General features: G+C 38.6%; 1 protein-coding gene across 7 annotated transcripts in view; it reads right to left on the reverse strand.

The window, feature by feature from the left end:
* The window catches only part of LIMCH1 (LIM and calponin homology domains 1), a 655,781-nt gene extending 646,281 nt beyond the window's left edge, over positions 1-9,500 (reverse strand). For 4 of the 7 annotated variants that reach the window (XM_053704012.1, XM_053704013.1, XM_053704015.1 and 1 more), the window contains exon 1: positions 9,232-9,499. In XM_053704012.1, the coding sequence (XP_053559987.1) occupies positions 9,232-9,324 (93 nt within the window). In that variant the 5' untranslated portion in view covers positions 9,325-9,499. Of the gene's footprint in view, positions 1-9,231 lie in introns of all 7 variants that reach the window. The other 3 variants (XM_053704017.1, XM_053704016.1, XM_053704014.1) reach the window with 2 other exon arrangements.
* Positions 9,501-22,695: the final 13,195 nt, after the last annotated feature.

Below are 22,695 nucleotides of genomic sequence, written 5' to 3' on the forward strand. Positions count from 1 at the left end.
AGCTTTATTGGTAAATAGTGACTTAGTGTCTCTTTAAAAAAGTCAAAGTTAAATTTCACGATTTGAGAGAAAATACAATTTTAAACAACTTTCCAATTTACTTCCGTTAAAGGGACCGTCAACACCAGAATTTTTGTTGTTAGATAATCCCTTTATTACCCATTCCCCAGTTTTGCATAACCAACACAGTTATAATAATATACTTTTTACCTCTGTGATTATCTTGTATCTAAGCATCTTATGGCAGCCCCCTGGTCACATGACATTTTATTTATTATCTTTTGACTTTCATTTTAGCCAATAAGTGCAGTGTCTGCCACAATCCACGGGCATGCTCACAATGTTATCTATAGGGTTTACCTGAACTAGCTCTCCCCTGCTGTGAAAAGCAAATACAAAAGCATGTGATTAGAGGCGGCCTTCAAGGGCTTAGAAATTGTCATACGTGCCTTCCTAGGTCTAGCTTTCAACTAAGAATAACAAAAGAAAAAATCAAAAATTGGTGATAAAAGTAAATTGGAAAGTTGTTTAAAATTACATGCCCTATTTGAAACATTTAAGTATTTTTTGGACTTGACTGTCCCTTTAACAAAATGTGCACAGTCTTTTAATATTTACACTTTTTGAGTAAACAGCTTCTATTGAGCATGTGCAAGAAATCACAGAATATACATAAATGCATTTGTGATTGGCTGATGGCTGCTATCACCTGATATGGAGGGGGTGGAAATAAACATAACTTTGAAATGTGTCAGAAAAAAATAAATCTACTACTCATTTAAAGTTCAGGCTAAGTGCTATTGCATTGTCTTTTATCGTGCATTTTGATTATGCAAATCTACTGTATTTACTGGTTCTTTAACTAGTCTATAAGACCTTTCCACCGTTTTATTAAAAGGGACACTGAACCCAATTTTTTTTCTTTCGTGATTCAGATAGAGCATGACATTTTAAGCAACTTTCTAATTTACTCCTATTATCAAATTTTCTTCATTCTCTTGGTATCTTTATTTCAAATGCAAGAATGTAAGTTTAGATGCCGGCCTACTTTTGGTGAACACACTGTTGTTCTTGCTGATTGTGGATAAATTCACCCACCAATAAACAAGTGCTTTCCATGGTCCTGGACCAAAAAATAGCTTAGATGCCCTCTTTTTTCAAATAAAGAAAGCAAGAGAACAGACAAAATTGATAATAGGAGTAAATTAGAAAGTTGCCTAAATGTGCATGCTCTATCGGAATCATGAACGAAAAAATTTGGGTTCAGTGTCCCTTTAAGTTTCACAGGTCAACCACAACCCCATCTCCTTGGCACCTTTCCCTCTTTTCTTACCAATCACCCTCCATCAACTAGCGTGGCAAGGTTAATGCCATAATAATTTGCAACACAGATGGGTGACTTGATTTGATATTCCAATGGCAGAATTAGTTTTTCATTGACATTGATTCTGCAGAAACATTTGAATAGCAGAACAAATGTTTGATTTCAAATGTAACCTTCAAACATTACATTTGAATATGGATTCCAGAAGACACAGAAAAATTTGAATGTTATATTGATCAAGAGAAAAGGTAACATATGTTTGCAAAACCAAACGCTGAATGTTCCGCAAATATTCAGCATTTGCTAAAAATAATGGCTGCATTAGTTCATTCTCAAAAAACTAACCATTTACCAATCACTAGTTTGCAAACAGCTGTTTAAAAGGGGCACTGAAGTCAAAATTTAAAAACGTGTGTTCAGGCACAGATTACAATGTTGTAAATCCAGTTTATTTATTTCTATTATCAGCTGTATCTTTTTCTTTCTTTATGTTTTGTTAAAACTGAGCTCATTTCTATTAGATCATTCTTCAGCACTATATGGCAGCAGAATTTGTAACAATGTTTGCAAATAATATTATACATATAGTGCACAAGACACGTGCACACTCCTGAACCTACCTCAATATGCACTCATGGAAAGGAGATCAGATTTAACAAAAGGATATCAAGAAAGAGGTAAAACTAAAATTAAAGGTCCATTTTAGAAAAAAAAAAAAAAAAGACATGCTGTAATTAGTCAGGGGAAACAGTCACTGATCCAGTTTCCGCTCTAGACCAGCGGTTCTCTGCAGCTCCCAAGCAGTACTTTTCTTTCGGTTTAAGCTCTTTGTGGCATTTAAAAAACACAGAGTTTGCTGGATCACTAATGCTAACAAATTAGAACACTATTTTTCCACTACACTGGCTATTTCCCTGAATTTTGCCCTATTGTACCATCTGAATCACGATAGTTTAAAAAGGAACAGTCTACACTAAAATTGCACAACCGACATTGTTATATTAATATATTTTATAACATTTAAACCTCTAAATTTCTGCCTGTTTCTAAGCCACTACAGGCAGCCTTTTAATCACATGCCTTTGTATTAGCTTTTCACAATAGGAGACTGCTAGATCATGTGGGCCATATAGATAACATTGTGTTCACGCCCAAATAGTTATTCAAGAGTTAGCACAAAACAGTACTAAATGCAAGTCAATAGATAATAAATAAAATGTCATGTGATCAGGGGGCTGTCAGAAGATGCTTAGATACAAGGTAATCAAAGAGGTAAAAAGTATATTATACTGAATTGGTTATGCAAAACTGGGGAATGGGTAATTAAGGGATTATCTATCTTTTTAAACAATAAAATGTGTAGAGTAGACTATCCCTTTAATGTTGATTCCCCCCTAGTTACACCTTAAACTGGCATGGTTTTTTTTTCCGTTTTGTTTTTAAATACTACACAGGATCTGCAGCTCTCTGATCACAAAGGCTTAAGCATTTGTGCAACTTTAGCATATGAAGGCCAGAGCTTAACCTCAAGTGCTAAAAAAGACTCCCAGATGTTTTCCTTACACCCGCTAATGTTTGAATGTCCTTCGGGACACCTTTGTGAAGTACAGGCGCCAGATATTCCTCTCCTCACATAGTACAGGCTGCCATTCCCGCATAACATCACCACGGCCGCAATCTTAGTGATGCAGCAGTGTTCAGTGAAGTTCAAAATTAAAACGTACATCATAGAAACCTATACGGAGTAGATCTTAATTTTAAAATTAGCCCATACTTTGTATGTTGTAAAAAGAGAGGAAATAAAAAGCGCTCACAGTAGTGAGAATCTCAGTATGCAGACACCCAACCACCCTTCAACCCAAATAAGCATACTGAGGTATGCTTGTAGCAACAAGTAGAAATATTATACATATAGTGTGTAAGATATGTTCATGCTCCATGTATAACTTGCTGCCATATAGTGGCGAATACATGTTCAAGCTCCGGAGTCTAACTCAGTATACGAGAGGAGGAGCTAAGCTTCAATACGGGATACCAAGAGAAAATTGGTAAAATTTTGATTAAAGTTAAAGGGACACTGAACCCAAATTTTTTCTATTGTGATTCAGATAGAGCGTGCAATTTTAAGCAACTTTCTAATTTACTCCTATTATCAAATTCTTTTCATTCTCTTGGTATCTTTATTTGAAATGCAAGAATGTAAGTTTAGATGCCGGTCTATTTTTGGAGAACACACTGTGTTGTTCTTGCTGATTGGTGGGTAAATTCACCTACCAATAAACAAGTGCATTCCATGGGTCTGAACCAAAAAAATAGTTTAGATGCCTTATTTTTCAAATAAAGAAAGCAAGAGAACGAAGAAAAATTGATAATAGGAGTAAATTAGAAAGTTGTTTAAAATTGCATGCTCTATCTGAATCACGAAAAAAAATTGGGTTCAGTGTCCCTAAAAAAAAAAAAAAAAAAAGGGGGAAGGACTGCATGCACCCTCTATCTGAACCACAAACATTTAGTTTTGACTTTCATCCAGGAGTCTAATATTAAGTGAATTCAGTGTTTGATGTACAAATTATCATTAAAACTATTTATGTTAAATTATGCAATACATTGTACTTTAGAAAGCTTGAGTAACATTTATAAATAACCAAAAATGTCATAATATTGGCAAGTATTAAAGGGACATGAAACCCAAATTTTTTCTTTCATGGATTTAGAAAGAGCATGCAATTTTAAACAACTTTCTAATTTACTTCTATTATCTAATTTGCGTAATTCTCTAGATATACTTTGCTGAAAAGCATATCTAGATAGGCTCAGTAGCTGCTGATTGGTTGCTGCACATAGATGCCTTGTGTGATTGGCTCCCCATGCGCATTGCTATTTCTTCAATAAAGGATATCTAAAGAATGAAGCAAATGAGATAATAAAAGTAAATTGTGATGTTGTTTAAAATTGTATTCTCTACTTGAATCATGAAAGAAAAATTTTGAGTTTAGTGTCCCTTTAATGCTCTCACCACACTACCAACCAGCTGACAAATTTCCTGTGGAGAATGTTTAGGGCATGAATTTGAGGTGATAATCAGCTATTTAACTTCTAGGATATAAAACAGGTATTGGGGTGAGGTAAGTTAATACTAGGGATGTGCAGTTTTGATAAATGCTGAATGGGGAAGGCAGTAGCCGCTCGAGTCATTCTGCTCTATTTGTGGCCAGATTTTTTTCTTGTGAAAGTGGAACACTCTAAGATCTGGATTTGCCCACATCTTATTCTGTTGCCCACATCTTATTCTGTTGCGCTGAATGGAACATGCAGTACCTTCGACTAAATTCAGCAGCTAACAAAACTGCCGGAAACACATCCCTAGTTATTACTCGGCACGTTCCCCTTGTCTTCTTACCATTAGGGAATTATGAACAAATCACAATAGAAAAAGGGGGTATGTACAGCCCAGCAAGGGCACTGTATAGCACCATACACAGACATGACACAGCAGCATTACACTCGAGCACCTGCTGCAGAGCTACACGTGCACACTGAGTTTACTGTCCACAAGACATTGTTACATATCTAGTCAAGCACTAACAGATCAGATTTAAAGGGTTTTTTTTCTAACTCAGCACAGATGAGTCAGTAAGAGGGACTGAATTACTTATCAGCCAAAGAAAGGAAATGCTTAAAAGGGACACTTAATGGGACACTGTACCCAAATTTTTTCTTTTGTAATTCAGAAAGAGCATGCAATTTTAAGCAACTTTCTAATTTACTCCTATTATCAATTTTTCTTCTATCTCTTGCTATCATTATTTGAAAAAGAAGGCATCTAAGCTTTTTTTTTTGGTTTCAGTACTCTGGACAGCACTTTTTTATTGGTGGATGAATTTATCCACCAATCAGCAAGGACAACCCAAGTTGTTCACCAAAAATGGGCCGGCATCTAAACTTACATTCTTGCATTTCAAATAAAGATACCAAGAGAATAAAGAAAATTTGATAATAGGAGTAAATTAGAAAGTTGCTTAAAATTCCATGCTCAATCTGAATCACGAAAGAAAATTTTTGGGTATAGTGTCCCTTTAAGTCAAAATTAAACTTTCAAATAGAGCAGGCAATTTTAAACAACTTTCCAATTGACTTCCTTTAACAAAATGTGCACATTCTTTTTATATTTACACTTTGAGTCACCAGCTTCTACTGAGCATGTGCAAGAATGCCTAGAATACACATATATGCATTTGTCATTGGCTGATGGCTGTCACATGACACAGGAGTGGAAATAAACATAACTGAAATTTGTCATAAAAAAAAAAAAATCTGCTGCTCATTTGAAGTTCAGACTAAGTGCTATTGCATTATCTTTTCATCATGCATTTGTTGATTATGCACATCTACTGTATTTACTGGTCCTTCTGGAGCTGAAAAAGCTGCTAAGAAGCACATTAGGATAAATAAACAGAAGCAGATAACAGTTTAAACACTAATTATGTCACCTGTACAGATCAACGTCAGCTTACAATAAACACAGTAGCTCTGTAGAAGCATGGAGCTATAGATATTTACTTTAATTCTGAGAATAAATATATCTCTCATACGCACAAATCAATTTTGTCGGCACTTAGCGTATTTTTGAAAAACAAATCTTACTTCCCCCACAAAAAAACTACATACAGATCTTAATTACTAGATGCACTTTTCCAACTTAAAGGGACACTGAACTCATATTTTTTTATTTTGCGATTCAGATAGAGCATGCAATTTTAAGCAACTTTCTAATTTACTCCTATTATCAAATTTTCTTCGTTGTCTTGCTATCTTTATTTGAAAAAGAAGGCATCTAAGCTATTTTTGGTTCAGACCCTTAGGTTGCTCACCAAAAATGGGCCGGCATCTAAACTTACATTCTTGCTTTTCAAATAAAGATACCAAGAGAATGAAGAAAATGTGATAATATGAGTAAATTAGAATGTTGCTTTAAATTGCATGCCCTATCTGAATCACAAAAGAAAAAAATGTGGGTTCAGTGTCCCTTTAAAAATAGTGCTATCTGTATAATTAATTTTTCCAGCTACAACACTGTTCATCAGCATTTTGATAATATAAAGGGCCATTATAATCCTTTAGAGCATGTACTTTTAACACTAGTGATGCTATCTGTTTAATCCCTGCAAAATGGGACCCACAGAGCACTCAGCACGACTCAGCTGTGCAACTAGCGCTGCATGGGTTAAACACAGAATTACATTGTCACTAGTGTTAAGTATACATTCTCTAACATATTAGAACATGTCATTTTAACACTATAATGGCAATTTAAAGACCTCTACTTGATTTATTGTTAGAAACATGGAGACAATAGGTTATGTAGTGGTTCCATGAAGCTATGGACATTTTGTATTATGTCAATTTAAAGAGAAAAACAAAGTTCTAGGAAATATTGACCGTGGCCACAAGGTCTCCATGGACAACCACTTCTGCCAGGTGAGGGGGACAAACTCAAATTACACCTTTGGATGCAACTGAACACTGCATCACACTGTTGTGCTTACTGGTATCAGATAGGTATCCCCTAGCCCAAGAAACCACAATAATCAAACTCCACTACCTGACTGCCAACCGCAACACACACTTATAACTAGATGGCACAATCAGCAATGCCTTGTTAGACTGGAGAACGCCTGTGACATTCCAGTCTCGCTACAGTAAAAATGTGGTTGGATACCTGTAAAATCTAGAACCCTGTGCTAGTGATTCCTATTACTAATGCAAAATTAAAGTACACGAATGACGAGAATTTTAAAATGATATAGGTAATATTGAAGAAATAAGTGTAAAGCTGTAGTTTCCATATAGGCAGTGTCATGTTATAACCTAGGTTAAAAAGCCTATTCTTCTAGTTTGATCTGCTATATTGAGGCCAGTTATTGACGGTATTAAAATGAACCTAAATTACTTGTATGAACCTATTTTAAATTAAGGAGCCTGGCATCACTCTGAGCATATAATACTGATCAGCTCACGCAGTATTTGTTGTAGTTACCTGGTATACAAAACACACACACATATACATATATATATATATATATATATATATATATATATAAATATAATGTGTGTGTGTGTGTGTGTGTGTGTGTGTGTGTGTGTGTGTGTGTGTGTGTGTGTGTGTGTGTGTATGTGTATATATATATATATATATATATATATATATATTAACCCTTCCATGACCAGAGAGATAATATATTGCACTGCAGTGCATAACAGTCAAGGAGTTAATATATATATCCTTGCACACTTTGTATATGCAAGTCAAAATACGTTAAAATGTACATATGAAAAACATTAAGACTTTAAATAAAGATCAAAAGACCAACTGTCATCAAAATAATTACACATATGGAGGATCACTGCCAGATCAAAATTTGAAGAAAAGAAAAAAATTAAATAACCAGATATGCAAGAAAAAAAAAAACCATTAATAAAACTCACACCTGAACCATCCAAAAAAATTATTAATTATATCAACAATCAAGAGCTGTTGACATATTGCTCCATGCAATTATCCCACAGTCACATGCATGTGAATAAACTATTTGAGGCATAGAAAGTGCATTTTATCGCCTGCTGTAAACTAGGATATTCCCTCCCCTGTGTGCTGCACCATGTCCAATCTCCTGAAAACCCAAGTCTGGTATCTGCATTCAGTTCGCGTTCACACAAAAGACACAATTCAGTCCCATCAGTGGGCTAGGGCTGCTACACAGCAGCAATGTCATGGAAAGTTCTGCAGGCTTTTGGGATTCTTCTTTAACAACAGACGTTGTAATCAATCACACAATAATGCCTCTGTGGTTCAGTCTAGAAGAAAAAAAAAGGGTCCTGTTGCCCCAAGAGAAAATATTTAACCCTTCCATGACCAGAGAGATAATATATTGCACTGCAGTGCATAACAGTCAAGGAGTTAATAACAAAACTAACTTTTCTTTGCACCAATTTATTACATCAATCTACAAAACTAGGGGGTCAATCTGATTAATCTTGTACATCAATGGATTACTAAATAATTAGCCATATATATGCCAAAGAGAGGCTGCATCACTTTATCCAGATTTCTCCAAATGTGTCAAATGAATTTCACATTAGTGTAAGATATGCACAAACAAGAATAGCTCACATCCCAAAAATCCATGCCTGGAAAAATAAAAAGTCTATGTCCTCCTCTCTGATGAGGATAAATAGAGCTCTGTGCTGCTACCAGCAGCAGGTATGCAGGGAGCCCCAGTACATGGTTATTTGCATGGAAAATAAGATATAGCAGAATTTCCATAACTAACTGTGTACACTTGAACAGTAAAATAATTAGGTTTTGGATTTCACTGACTATCCCATGCTGGTACCATGATCATATTAATGTGCTGCAGATGTTTTTCAATATGTGTATTTTGCATGGATCATGAACAAGGTAAAAAAAATACAAAAATATCAGAGCAGCCAGAAACACAACTCCAACACAATTCTGTTTATTACCCAGGTATAGATAAACGTGAGAAAATATTTATTCTAACAAATGTAACAGCACGTATGCATCGCTGTAACTGTTTCCTGATAAGCATCACATTCACATTTACAGGCATTAGCGTCTACATTCAAAACAAATGCCGATTACTCGGAGCATCATCACTACAAATACAGATGAGGGTGTTCCTACTTCTTAAATAATAATGATGAAGATGATGATGATGATAGAAGGGAACATTCAGCCCCCTTAAACAGGACTCAGGGGCTTTATATGCAGGTTCCCTTCCTTATTACGCATAACAAGGAGAGAAAACAGGACATTTATAAAAATATAAAGATAGAGGACCATTTCCCCCAAAACACTTCTAGAAACTCATTAATATTCTTCTTACCTCGATCCACTTCTGAGCCTCCTTGCACGCCGAATCAGGGGGTGACTCCTGTGGCTGTGCAATGTCTTGTAGATCTAGAGCAGGGCTAGCCATTTCCAGAGTCCAGTGGTAGTTCTGTGACTACTTGCCAACAACAAACAGGCGACCTTTTGTAGAATGAAGATTCTGGCTCAGGGGTACAAGGATCCTCCAACCCTCCTGCTATCCCCAGCCAGAAAGAAGCACCGAGTCCCCTCTCTGAGCAACCTGATCCTTGCCACACACCAGCTAAAAATAATCAGCCGATTGCAGCTTTTGCCTTCAGCCCATGCAAATCCTGAAGCCACCTCCTCCTGGAGCAGAGGCAGTAATCACATGCCTCATTATTATATGTTCAGCAGCTACAGAGAGAGCCCAGCGCCAGGCACTGCTGCAGCACACAAAGGGAGCAACAATTAACAGTCACATCACACGCAAAATATCATTCCTACCGTATGACATAAAATAAAGCAAACATAAACAGCGAGCCACAGAGCTAGGCCTCACAGACAGATATATCGCTGACACTCGGACGTCTGCAACAGGGATTGATGGGAGAATGATTAAAGGATAAAAATTCACCTGTTTATCCTTCAACAAGTGGCTGATGGTTTTGTTCGCAGCGGCACAAATTTCGAATAAATGCTTATTAAATTCTAATAGTAATGATTTGGTGCTAATATTATCATTTAAGCGTCTTGGAAATTATGCATTTAGCAAAATTTAAAAAAAAATCGTTTTGCTTTTTTAATTGATAAATACGGAAAAGTGTAATCTCTGACTCGTTCTAAGAGCTACAGTGCCACTGCTATGGGGTCTGGACTGTGGCCTGTAGGCTTGTGGCTCACAGAAGGGCTGTAAGAGACTGGGGGAGGGTTCTGGTACAATGTGGTTAAAGGGATAGAAAGGTCAAAATTAAAATGTGTTTGGGTACATTTTAATTGTAAACATTTTTTGCAATATACCTCCATTAGCAAAAATGCTTCTTGTTAATGTTATTACTGTTTTTCAATGGCATACTCACATATCCTGTGAGGGTCCATGCACCAGTATTCACCTTTCCTGCTCAGAGAACTGGTGGTGGTGTGTATTGCTTCTAAAGATGTACTTTTTGCCATACAAGCCACTGATAAAGGTGTAGTGTTTGGCTACTGATGAATAGGATATATGCGTATACCGCAGCAACAGTAAAAACTTTTACTAGAAGCATTTTTGCTAATGGAAGTTATTGCGAAAACGCTTCTATTTAAACTGGAAATGCATCCATTCACATTTAATTTTCGACCTTTCTATCCCTTTAAACAGAGGGCTACAGAACAAAGGTGTTTGTTGTTAGTAGGTATTTGACAGAGGGCCTGATATTCTAAAGCTCACTGGCATGGAGAGAATATGAGCACATTTTTTTTACACCTTATATTTTAATGTGAGTGAAACAGGCATACAGCACTTTACCTGGTGCAAGTGATATAGGAGTAACTGCAAAAAACCCTTTAAATCACAAAACGTAATGTTCATAGCACCAAATTCGTATGAATAAATACTTGCTTTAGTGTGCCCTGATGTGAGATGCTACACTAAAGACAACAAGCAATGTTTCGGGTTATTCACCCTTAATCATGCTAATTAGTAAAAAAAAAAAAAGTATTTCTTCATAAGAATTTGGTGCTGTAGACATTGCTTTTTGTTATATTGTAATGTCTGTTTTTTACATCAGAAGCCTGCATAGCGAGATTGACATTTTTCAAAATAAAATTTGTGTTTCTAACATTTTGTTAGGGACCTCTCCATACTGAAGAGATGTCTTAGATCAGTGTTTCCCAACCACAGTCCTCAAGTACCCCCAACAGTCCTGGTTTTCATTATTAATTAAATATATCATACAATAAGTAACCCAAATGGGACAGCTAGGGAAAGCCCTCCAAACAGGTGGTGCTAGATGCAGCCATAGATAATTAAAGGGACAATCTACACCAGAATTTTCATTGTTTTAAAGAAAGATAACATAATTTATGCTTACCTGATAAATTTATTTCTCTTGTAGTGTATCCAGTCCACGGATCATCCATTACTTGTGGGATATTCTCCTTCCCAACAGGAAGTTGCAAGAGGATCACCCACAGCAGAGCTGCTATATAGCTCCTCCCCTAACTGCCATATCCAGTCATTCGACCGAAACAAGCCGAGAAAGGAGAAACCATAGGGTGCAGTGGTGACTGAAGTTTAATTAAAATTTAGACCTGCCTTAAAAGGACAGGGCGGGCCGTGGACTGGATACACTACAAGAGAAATAAATTTATCAGGTAAGCATAAATTATGTTTTCTCTTGTTAAGTGTATCCAGTCCACGGATCATCCATTACTTGTGGGATACCAATACCAAAGCTTAAGTACACGGATGATGGGAGGGACAAGGCAGGAACTTAAACGGAAGGAACCACTGCCTGTAGAACCTTTCTCCCAAAAACAGCCTCCGAAGAAGCAAAAGTATCAAATTTGTAAAATTTTGAAAAGGTATGAAGCGAAGACCAAGTCGCAGCCTTGCAAATCTGTTCAACAGAGGCCTCATTTTTAAAGGCCCAGGTGGAAGCCACAGCTCTAGTAGAATGAGCTGTAATTCTTTCAGGGGGCTGCTGTCCAGCAGTCTCATATGCTAAACGGATTATACTCCGAAGCCAAAAAGAAAGAGAGGTTGCCGAGGCCTTTTGACCTCTCCTCTGTCCAGAGTAAATAACAAACAGGTGAGATGTTTGGCGAAAATCTTTAGTAGCCTGCAAGTAAAACTTCAATGCACGGACTACGTCTAGATTATGCAAAAGACGTTCCTTCTTTGAAGAAGGATTAGGGCATAATGATGGAACAACAATCTCTTGATTGAAACCACCTTAGGTAAAAACCCAGGTTTTGTACGCAGAACTACTTTATCTGAATGAAAGATCAGATAAGGAGAATCACAATGTAAGGCAAATTACTCCGAGACTCTTCGAGCCGAGGAAATAGCCATCAGAAAAAGAACTTTCCATGATAGAAGTTTGATATCAATAGAATGAAGGGGTTCAAACGGAACCCCTTGAAGAACTTTAAGAACCAAGTTTAATCTCCATGGGGGAGCAACAGGTTTAAACACAGGCTTAATTCTAACTGAAGCCTGACAAAATGCCTGAACGTCTGGAACTTCTGCCAGAAGCTTGTGTAAAAGAATAGACAGAGCAGAAATCTGTCCCTTTAAAGAACTAGCTGATAGTCCTTTGTCCAAAACCTCTTGGAGGAAGGACAATATCCTAGGAATCCTAACCCTACTCCATGAGTAATTCTTGGATTCACACCAATGAAGATATTTACGCCAAATCTTGTGGTACATTTTGCTGGTGACAGGCTTTCGTGCCTGTATTAAGGTATCAATTACTGACTCGGAGAAGCCACGCTTTGATAGGATCAAGCGTTCAATATCCATGCAGTCAGTCTCAGAGAAAGTAGATTCGGATGATTGAAAGGACCTTGTATTAGAAGGTCTTGTCTCAGAGGCAGAGTCCATGGTGGAAAGGATGACATGTCCACTAGGTCTGCATACCAGGTCCTGCATGGACACGCAGGCGCTATCAATATCACCGATGCTCACTCCTGTTTGATTTTGGCAATCAGACGAGGGAGCAGAGGAAACGGTGGAAACACATAGGCCAGGTTGAAGAACCAAGGCGCTGCTAGAGCATCTATCAGTGCCGCTTCTGGGTCCCTGGACCTGGATCCGTAACAAGGAAGCTTGGCGTTCTGGCGAGACGCCATGAGATCCAGTTCTGATTTGCCCCAACGGAGAACCAATTGAGCAAACACCTCTGGATGGAGTTCCCACTTCCCCGGATGAAAAGTCTGACGACTTAGAAAATCCGCCTCCCAGTTCTCTACCCCTGGGATATGAATCGCTGATAGGTGGCAAGAGTGAGTCTCTGCCCAGCGAATTATCTTGGAGACTTCTGACATCGCTAGGGAACTCCTGGTCCCCCCTTGATGGATGATGTAAGCCACAGTCGTGATGTTGTCCGACTGAAATCTGATGAACCTCAGTGTTGCTAACTGAGGCCAAGCTAGAAGAGCATTGAATATTGCTCTTAACTCCAGAATATTTATTGGGAGGAGTTTCTCCTCCTGAGTCCATGAACCCTGAGCCTTCAGGGAGTTCCAGACTGCACCCCAACCTAGAAGGCTGGCGTCTGTTGTTACAATGGTCCAATATGGCCTGCGAAAGGTCATACCTTTGGACAGATGGACCCGAGATAACCACCAGAGAAGAGTATCTCTGGTTTCCTGATCCAGATTTAGTAGAGGGGACAAATCTGTGTAATCCCTATTCCACTGACTGAGCATGCATAATTGCAGCGGTCTGAGATGCAGGCGCGCAAATGGCACTATGTCCATCGCCGCTACCATTAAGCCGATTACTTCCATGCACTGAGCCACCCTGGGGCGCGGAATGGAGTGAAGAACACGGCAAGCATTTAGAAGTTTTGATAACCTGGACTCTGTCAGGTAAATTTTCATTTCTATAGAATCTATCAGAGTCCCTAGGAAGGAAACCCTTGTGAGAGGAGATAGAGAACTCTTTTCTTCGTTCACTTTGCACCCATGCGACCTCAGAAATGCCAGAACTATCTCTGTATGAGACTTGGCAATTTGAAAGCTTGACACCTGTATCAGGATGTCGTCTAGGTAAGGAGCCACCGCTATGCCTCGCGGTCTTAGAACCGCCAGAAGTGAGCCCAGAACCTTTGTAAAAATTCTTGGGGCTGTAGCCAACCCGAATGGAAGAGCTACAAACTGGTAATGCCTGTCTAGAAAGGCAAACCTCAGGAACCGATGATGATTCTTGTGGATCGGAATGTGAAGGTAGGCATCCTTTAAGTCCACTGTGGTCATGTACTGACCCTCTTGGATCATGGGTAAAATGGTTCGAATAGTTTCCATCTTGAATGATGGAACTCTAAGGAATTTGTTTAGGATCTTTAGATCCAAAATTGGTCTGAAGGTTCCCTCTTTTTTGGGAACCACAAACAGATTTGAATAAAACCCCTGTCCTTGTTCCGTCCGCGGAACTGGATGGATCACTCCCATTACAAGGAGGTCTTGCACGCAGCTTAGGAATGCCTCTTTCTTTATCTGGTTTGCAGATAATCTTGAAAGGTGAAATTTCCCTTGTGAGGGAGAAGCTTTGAAGTCCAGAAGATATCCCTGAGATATGATCTCCAACGCCCAGGGATCCTGAACATCTCTTGCCCACGCCTGGGCGAAGAGAGAGAGTCTGCCCCCTACTAGATCCGTTGTTGGATAGGGGGCCGCTCCTTCATGCTGTCTTGGAGGCAGCAGCAGGCTTTCGGCCTGCTTGCCCTTGTTCCAGGACTGGGTAGGTTTCCAGGCCTGCTTAGATTGAGGAAAAGTTCCCTCTTGTTTTGAAGTAGAGGGAGCTGATCCTGCACCTGCCTTGAAATTTCGAAAGGCACGAAAATTAGACTGTTTGGCCCTTGATTTGGCCCTGTCCTGAGGAAGGGTATGACCCTTACCTCCAGTAATGTCAGCAATAATTTCTTTCAAACCAGGCCCGAATAAGGTCTGCCCCTTGAAAGGAATGTTAAGTAATTTAGACTTTGAAGTCACATCAGCTGACCAGGAATTAAGCCATAGTGCCCTACGCGCCTGGATGGCGAATCCGGAATTCTTAGCCGTTAGTTTAGTCAAATGAACAATGGCATCAGAAACAAATGAGTTAGCTAGCTTAAGTGTTCTAAGCTTGTCAATAATTTCAGTCAATGGAGCTGTATGGATGGCCTCTTCCAGGGCCTCAAACCAGAATGCCACCGCAGCAGTGACAGGCGCAATGCATGCAAGGGGCTGTAAAATAAAAACCTTGTTGAATAAACATTTTCTTAAGGTAACCCTCTAATTTTTTTATCCATTGGATCTGAAAAAGCACAACTGTCCTCAACCGGGATAGTGGTACGCTTTGCTAAAGTAGAAACTGCTCCCTCCACCTTAGGGACTGTCTGCCATAAGTCCTGTGTAGTGGCATCTATTGGAAACATTTTTCTAAATATAGGAGGTGGGGAAAAGGGCACACCGGATCTATCCCACTCCTTACTAATAATTTCTGTAAGCCTTTTAGGTATTGGAAAAACATCAGTACTCACCGGCACTGCATAGTATTTATCCAGCCTACACAATTTCTCTGGCACTGCAATTGTGTCACAGTCATTCAGAGCAGCTAATACCTCCCCAAGTAACACACGGAGGTTGTCAAGCTTAAATTTAAAATGAGAAATCTCTGAATCAGGTCTCCCCGATTCAGAGACGTCACCCACAGACTGAAGCTCTCCGTCCTCAGGTTCTGCATATTGTGACGCAGTATCAGACATGGCTCTTACAGCATCTACGCGCTCTGTATCTCGTCTAACCCCAGAGCTATCGCGCTTGCCTCTCAATTCAGGCAATCTGGCTAATACCTGTGACAGGGTATTATTCATGATTGCAGCCATGTCCTGCAAAGTAATCGCTATGGGCATCCCTGATGTACTTGGCGCCATATTAGCGTGCGTCCCTCGAGCGGGAGGCGAAGGGTCTGACACGTGGGGAGAGTTAGTCGGCATAACTTCCCCCTCGACAGACCCCTCTGGTGACAATTCTTTTATAGATAAAGATTGATTTTTACTGTTTAAGGTGAAATCAATACATTTAGTACACATTCTCCTATGGGGCTCCACAATGGCTTTTAAACATAATGAACAAGTAGTTTCCTCTGTGTCAGACATGTTTGTACAGACTAGCAATGAGACTAGCAAGCTTGGAAAACACTTTAAACAAAGTTAACAAGCAATATAAAAAACGTTACTGTGCCTTTAAGAGAAACAAATTTTGGCAAAATTTGAAATAACAGTGAAAAAAGGCAGTTACACTAACAAAGTTTTTACAGTGTATGTAACAAGTTAGCAGAGCATTGCACCCACTTGCAAATAGATGATTAACCCCTTAATACAAAAAAACAGATTAACAAAATGAAAAATATGTTTTTTAAACAGTCATAACAACTGCCACAGCTCCTACTTTTGAAGCCTTTTGAGCCCATCAGAGATGTCCTATAGCATGCAGGGGACTGCTGAGGGAAGCTGAATGTCACAGTTTGTAATTTTAAGTGCACCAACTGTAACTTTTATAATATAACAGTGGAAAGCCTCTGTTTCTAGGCAAAAATAAAGCCAGCCATGTGGAAAAAACTAGGCCCCAATAAGTTTTATCACCAAAGCATATATAAAAACGATTAAACATGCCAGCAAACGTTTTATATTACACTTTTATAAGAGTATGTATCTCTGTTAATAAGCCTGATACCAGTCGCTATTAAATCACTGCATTTAGGCTTAACTTACATTAATCCGGTATCAGCAGCATTTTTCTAGCAAGTTCCATCCCTAGAAATATGTTTACTGCACATACCTTATTGCAGGAAAACCTGCACGCCATTCCCTCTCTGAAGTTACCTCACTCCTCAGAATATGTGAGAACGGCAATGGATCTTAGTTACTTCTGCTAAGATCATAGAAATCACAGGCAGATTCTTCTTCTAATGCTGCTTTTGATAAAACAGTACACTCCGGTACCATTTAAAAATAACAAACTTTTGATTGAAGTTAAGAAACTAACTATAATACACCACTCTCCTCTTACTACGTCCATCTTTGTTGAGACTTGCAAGAGAATGACTGGATATGGCAGTTAGGGGAGGAGCTATATAGCAGCTCTGCTGTGGGTGATCCTCTTGCAACTTCCTGTTGGGAAGGAGAATATCCCACAAGTAATGGATGATCCGTGGATTGGATACACTTAACAAGAGAAAATACCTTTATTACCCATTCCCCAGTTTTGCATAACCAACACAGTTATATTAATATATGTTTTACCTCTGTGATTACCTTGTATCTAAGCCTCTGCAGACCGCCCCTTATCTCAGTGCTTTTGACAGACATGCAGTTTAGCCAATAAGTGCAGACTCCTAAGTAACTCAACGGGAGTGAGCACAATGGTATATATATATATATATGACACACATGAACTTTCACTGTCTAACTGTGAAAAACTTTCAAAATGCTCTGAGCTAAGAGGCGGTTTTCAACGGTTTAGAAATCAGTTTGAGCCTACCTAGGTTTAGCTTTTTAAAAATACCACCAATGGAACAAATCAAATTTGATGATAAAAGTAAATTGGAAAGTTGTTTAAAGTAGCATGCCCTATCTGAATCATGAAAATTTAATTTTGTTTAGACTGTCCCTTTAAGTACAGAAAGAAAAGAAACGGCAGCATCTTTTAAGCACTCTGGGAAACACTAAATTTGATTGGTCTAAAAGAGAGGATACACAATGAAATGGAGGGGTTCTCAATCCTCACCACAATATGAGGGGGGAAAAAGACAAAATTAAACTTAACATTTATTATCTCAAGAAAATAAAAAAAAAAGAAATATAAACTCACTTTAAAGACAACGAGAAATAACATACAGGGACATGAAAGGTCCAAATCACAGTATTGTATAAATCACGCAGCAAACACCTATACAATCAAATATAAGGCCTAATACCAGAAAGGTTCAAAGGAGTTAATTATCCCCATTATATAGTGCAACACAAAATAAAAGGAGCCCTAATATAGATTCTACCGGTGACTATAATAGCTCCCTAAGGAGAACCACAAAAAAGGGATTGGCGAACTAGTAGTCTCACGTGTTGCTCCTACACAAGTATTTTAAAACACTGGGTATTCCTATCCTAATCTGGCACTACAAAAGCATCTAGTATAGGGTTACATCAATAAAGCAAATAGAACATATCAAATATAGCTGCAATACAATACCAAAGACCCCCTGGTCAGGACCTATTCAAGTCACAAAGCACCTTATCTTTCGCAGCTTGATAATTTGGCCCCCTGTATCCCCAGTACAATCTAGAGGAAGCTGCAGAAATTGATTATACCAAATGAGCTGGGGGGCTGATATGGGGAGCTGCCCCCCCCCCCAACTCATTGTGCTGCGAGAGCCTTTCACCAGTGGCAGGGATCATCAGAGTGGACAAAAATCTCACTATTGGGTATGATTTTCCCCTGCCATACCTACCAATTTTGAGCCTTCTGCAATTGTATGGTAAGTCTGACGTGGGATCCTTCAGAGATCTGCTCTACTAGAGAATTGGAGTAGGCTAAGCAAATGTTAATCACCTTACTGAGCTATAATATGTCTTATATTTCTAGCATAGTGATTGATGCTATGTGGCTTGGAAAATAATATTGTGGATTTGTGATCCTGACACTGAAACGCTGGGTTCCAGAAACATTGCTCACAATTAGAGCACAGTAGAATTGAATACGTGAAAAAATACACAATTAAAAGACAATGCAATAGCACTTGCTTTGAATTTTAAATGAGCAGTAGAATATTTTTGGGAAAATTTACAAAGTTAATCCAAGTTTACATCCTCCTGTATCACATGACAACCAATCACAAACTACATACAACTACATACATGCACTTTTGCACTTGCTCAGTAGGAACTGGATCCTCAGAAAGTGTGCCTATAAAAAGACTAGCCACATTTTGATAATGTAAGTATAATGGAAAGGTTTTTTTAAATTGCACGCTCTATATAAATCATTAAACTTAAATTTTGACTTTAGTAACCCTATTTTATAACACTTTGGACTCATCATAATTCTCCTACTTTTGCGCCTATAATTACTCTGTCGGATTTATTCTCCGATTTATCAACACAATTTACGACCAAAAAAGCTGAAATACGACCTCAAAATGCGACCACTCTATTATCTCTCGTCAAGGCGCACAGGTGCGCCAAATACAGCATAAAAATGATGTATTTCGGTCGTATTTTTAGAAATACTCCTAACTAATCGCCGAAAATCATATTTATCATTATTTTGCGCCAAAGGAGAACCTAAAATTCTCCTATAAATCCGACTGTGAAAATACTCCATAACCATTATGGAGAACATTGAATTTACTCCGTTATTTTCTTCAGAGAAGATGGAGTTCTTTTTGATTTTGGCCGCTATTTCTATTGCACAGTCCCATGAAAATTGGGGAAATGATGGAAATATGTTATGGAGACGCCAAAGAGTTCCAAGATTGTTTTTGCCCCGTTGTGGACTTGAGGCATTAACTGATAAAGAAATTAAGCGCAAATTTCGGATTAACGTGAAAGCATACTCAATCTGTATTCTTTGATTAAAAATGACATTGATCCCAGAATGAGAAAAACAAGGGCAATACCCGGACTTTTAAAATTACTTGCAGTTTTGCATTTTTTGGCAACTGGATCTTTTCAGGCTGTATCTAGTGATGTTTAGTGATGTCGCGAACCTAAAATTTTGGGTTCGCGAACGGCGAATGTGAACTTCCACAACTGTTCGCGAACGGGCAAACCGAGCAAACCGCCATAGACTTCAATAGGCAGGTGAACTTTAAAACCCACAGGGACTCTTTCTGGCCACAATAGTGATGGAAAAGTTGTTTCAAGGGGGCTAACACCTGGACTGTGGCATGCCGGAGGGGGATCCATGGCAAAACTCCCATGGAAAATTACATAGTTGATGCAGAGTCTGGTTTTAAGCCATAAAGGGCATAAATCACCTAACATTCTTAAATTGTTTGGAATAACGTGCTTTAAAACATCAGGTATGATGATGTATCGATCAGGTAGTGTAAGGGTTACGCCCGCTTCACAGTGACAGACCAAACTCCCCGTATAAAGCGACAGTCTACACCAGAATTTTTATTGTTTTAAAAGATAGATAATCCCTTTATTACCCATTTCCCAGTTTTGCATAGCTAACACATTTATAATAATATACTTTTAACCTCTGTGATTATCTTGTATCTAAGCCTTTGCAAACTGCCCCTTTTTTCAGTTCTTTTGACAGACTTGCAGTCTAGCCAATCAGTGCCTGCTCCCAGATAACTTCTCGTAGAATGCAAGCTCAATCTGATTGGCTGATTGGATCAGCCAATCGGATTGAACTTGAATCTGATTGGCTGATTCTATCAGCCAATCAGAATTTTCATTCCTTAATTCCGATTGGCTGATAGAATCCTATCAGCCAATCGGAATTCGAGGGACGCCATCTTGGATGATGTCCCTTAAAGGAACCGTCATTTGTCGGGAAGTCGTCGGCCAGGATGGATGTTCCGCGTCGGCGGGATGAAGATGGAGCCGGAAGAAAGAAGATTGAAGATGCCGCTTGATAGAAGACTTCAGCCGGATGATGGACCTCTTCAGCCCCCGCTTGGATCAAGACTTCAGCTGGATGATGGACCTCTTCAGCCCCCACTTAGATCAAGACTTCAGCCGGATGATGGACCTCTTCAGCCCCCGCTTGGGCTTGGATGAAGACATTGCCCGGATTGGATGAAGACTTCGGACCCTCTTCTGGACGGATCGGTGATACCCGGCGTGGTGAAGACAAGGTAGGGAGATCTTCAGGGGCTTAGTGTTAGGTTTATTTAAGGGGGGTTTGGGTTAGATTAGGGGTATGTGGGTGGTGGGTTGTAATGTTGGGGGGGTATTGTATGGTTTTTTTTACAGGCAAAAGAGCAGAATTCTTTGGGGCATGCCCCGCAAAAGGCCCTTTTAAGGGCTGGTAAGGTAAAAGAGCTTTTCAATTTTTATTTTAGAATAGGGTAGGGCCTTTTTTTATTTTGGGGGGCTTTGTTATTTTATTAGGGGGCTTAGAGTAGGTGTAATTAGCTTAAAATTGTTGTAATATTTTTATAATGTTTGTAAATTATTTTTTTATTTTTTGTAACTTAGTTCTTTTTTTATTTTTTGTACTTTAGTTAGTTTATTTAATTGTATTTATTTGTAGGTATTTGTATGTAATTAATTTATTGATAGTGTAGTGTTAGGTTTAATTGTAACTTAGGTTAGGTTTTATTTTACAGGTAATTTTGTAATTATTTTAACTAGGTAGCTATTAAATAGTTATTAACTATTTAATAGCTATTGTACCTGGTTAAAATAAATACAAAGTTGCCTGTAAAATAAATATTAATCCTAAAATAGCTACAATATAATTATTATTTATATTGTAGCTATATTAGGGTTTATTTTACAGGTAACTATTTAGCTTTAAATAGGAATAATTTATTTAATAAGAAATAATTTATTTCGTTAGATAAAAATTATATTTAACTTAGGGGGGTGTTAGGGTTAGGGTTAGACTTAGCTTTAGGGGTTAATACATTTATTAGAGTAGCGGCGAGGTCCAGTCGGCAGATTAGGGGTTAATACTTGAAGTTAGGTGTCGGTGATGTTAGGGAGGGCAGATTAGGGGTTAATACTATTTATTATAGGGTTTTTGAGGCAGGAGTGAGGCGGATTAGGGGTTAATAACTTTATTATAGTAGCGGTGAGGTCCGGTCGGCAGATTAGGGGTTAATAATTGTAGGTAGGTGGCGGCAACGTTGGGGGCGGCAGATTGGGGTTAATAAATATAATATAGGGGTCGGCGGTGTTAGGGGCAGCAGATTAGGGGTACATAGGGATAACGTAGGTTGCGGCGGTGTACGGAGCGGCAGATTAGGGGTTAATAATAAAATGCAGGGGTCAGCGATAGCGGGGTTGGCAGATTAGGGGTTAATAAGTGTAAGGCTAGGGGTGTTTAGACTCGGGGTACATGTTAGGGTGTTAGGTGCAGACTTAGGAAGTGTTTCCCCATAGGAAACAATGGGGCTGCGTTAGGAGCTGAACGCTGCTTTTTTGCAGGTGTTAGGGTTTTTTCAGCTCAATTGGCCCCATTGTTTCCTATGGGGGAATCGTGCATGGAAAGATCCCTATGTCGCATTAGTATCTCAAAGTAAAGTGTTTTTTGAATGATTTCCGTGTTATATTTGTTTCCAAAAGTAAAAATTTTAAGCAATGCTGTATACTATCATAAAAGAATCCATTTGTAGCACAAGCGTATCTAAAAAGTTACCATTTCCATAAACACTAGACATAATTGATACAAGAAAGATTATAAAAGCATAGGATGTAAATACAACTTACAATTAGTTTATAACACATATTGACACATAAATTGCAACTTCTAAAACGAACAATATATATCAATGTTACTTTTAGATATTGAATTATTTTATTACGCGCAATTGCGCATTTTTAAATAGAAATTAGTTCCGTTATTTGTGTACAGCATATAGAAATTGAAAGCTGAAGATCAAGATGGCAAGATAAAAAAAATTCTCAATTTGGGAATTGTTGATTATTGCATATACCATGGAGAAATATTTTCCCAAATAAAGAAGGGGGATTGATACTCTGGACCAGGATAGGAGAAATAATATCCTGTGCGAAATGGTGAGAAGAGGGAGGCATATTTCAGGACAGAGGAGGACCAGAAAGCAATGCCTCAA

The sequence above is a fragment of the Bombina bombina genome, chromosome 2 (assembly GCF_027579735.1).
Source record: "Bombina bombina isolate aBomBom1 chromosome 2, aBomBom1.pri, whole genome shotgun sequence".
NCBI lineage: Eukaryota > Metazoa > Chordata > Amphibia > Anura > Bombinatoridae > Bombina > Bombina bombina.